This window comes from Eimeria tenella, genomic scaffold, assembly GCF_000499545.2.
Source record: "Eimeria tenella Houghton genomic scaffold, Eth_scaff2547, whole genome shotgun sequence".
NCBI lineage: Eukaryota > Apicomplexa > Conoidasida > Eucoccidiorida > Eimeriidae > Eimeria > Eimeria tenella.
The window spans coordinates 1,046-1,694 of record NW_013542414.1 but is presented as its reverse complement, the minus strand read 5'-3'; the positions used below and the strand labels follow the sequence as shown (position 1 = coordinate 1,694).

Below are 649 nucleotides of genomic sequence, written 5' to 3'. Positions count from 1 at the left end.
GCTCCCGCTCCTCTGCTCTGCTGCTGCTTGCTGCTGCTGCTGCTGCTGCTGTTGCTGCTGCATGAGCAGCAGCAGCAGCGAAGCAGCAGAGCCTTCAGGCAGCTGAGGCCCCTTGTGAGAGTAGGGGTTGGCAGCAGCACTTTTCGCAGGGGGCCACTGGCTTAGAGGCCACTGCTGCTGCTGCTGTTGCTTTTGCTGCTGCTTTTGCTGCTGCTGCTGCTGCACCCCAGCAGCAGCCTCGACGAGAGCAGCAGCTGCTGCCGCAGCAGGAAGAGCTAGGGCGCGTGGGTGAGAGTCCAGAAGGGGCGGGACTGGCAGCAGCGGCGACGCTGCTGCTGCTGCTGCTGCTGCAGTTGCTGCTCCTGCTGTTGCTGCATACACCGGTGCAGGCAGCAAAGCTGCGCTGCTGCTGCTGCTGCTGCTGCTGCTGCTGCTGCTGGCTCGCGCTGTTTGTCTTCTCAAGGAATTGGGAATGTACTGGGGGCCTTCTGGCACAGAAACTCCTTCAGCCAGGGTCAGCTGTAGCACAACAGCAGCAGCAGCAGCAGCAGCAGCAGCAGGTTTAGTGTTGCAGAAGCAATTAAGGAGCGTAGCAGCAGCAGCACCCAGTGCAGCTACACCCACACGCGTCCAGCCCACAGCTGCTGCT

At 61.9% G+C, this 649-nt stretch overlaps 1 protein-coding gene across 1 annotated transcript in view; it reads right to left on the bottom strand.

Annotated features, from left to right (window-relative positions):
* The window catches only part of ETH_00043400 (uncharacterized protein), a gene marked incomplete at both ends in the record, with an annotated part of 2,798 nt that overhangs the window by 1,148 nt on the left and 1,001 nt on the right, over positions 1-649 (bottom strand). Inside the window, one exon of the mRNA XM_013375134.1 lies at positions 4-519. Within this exon, the coding sequence (XP_013230588.1) occupies positions 4-519 (516 nt within the window). The remainder of the gene's footprint in view (positions 1-3; positions 520-649) is intronic.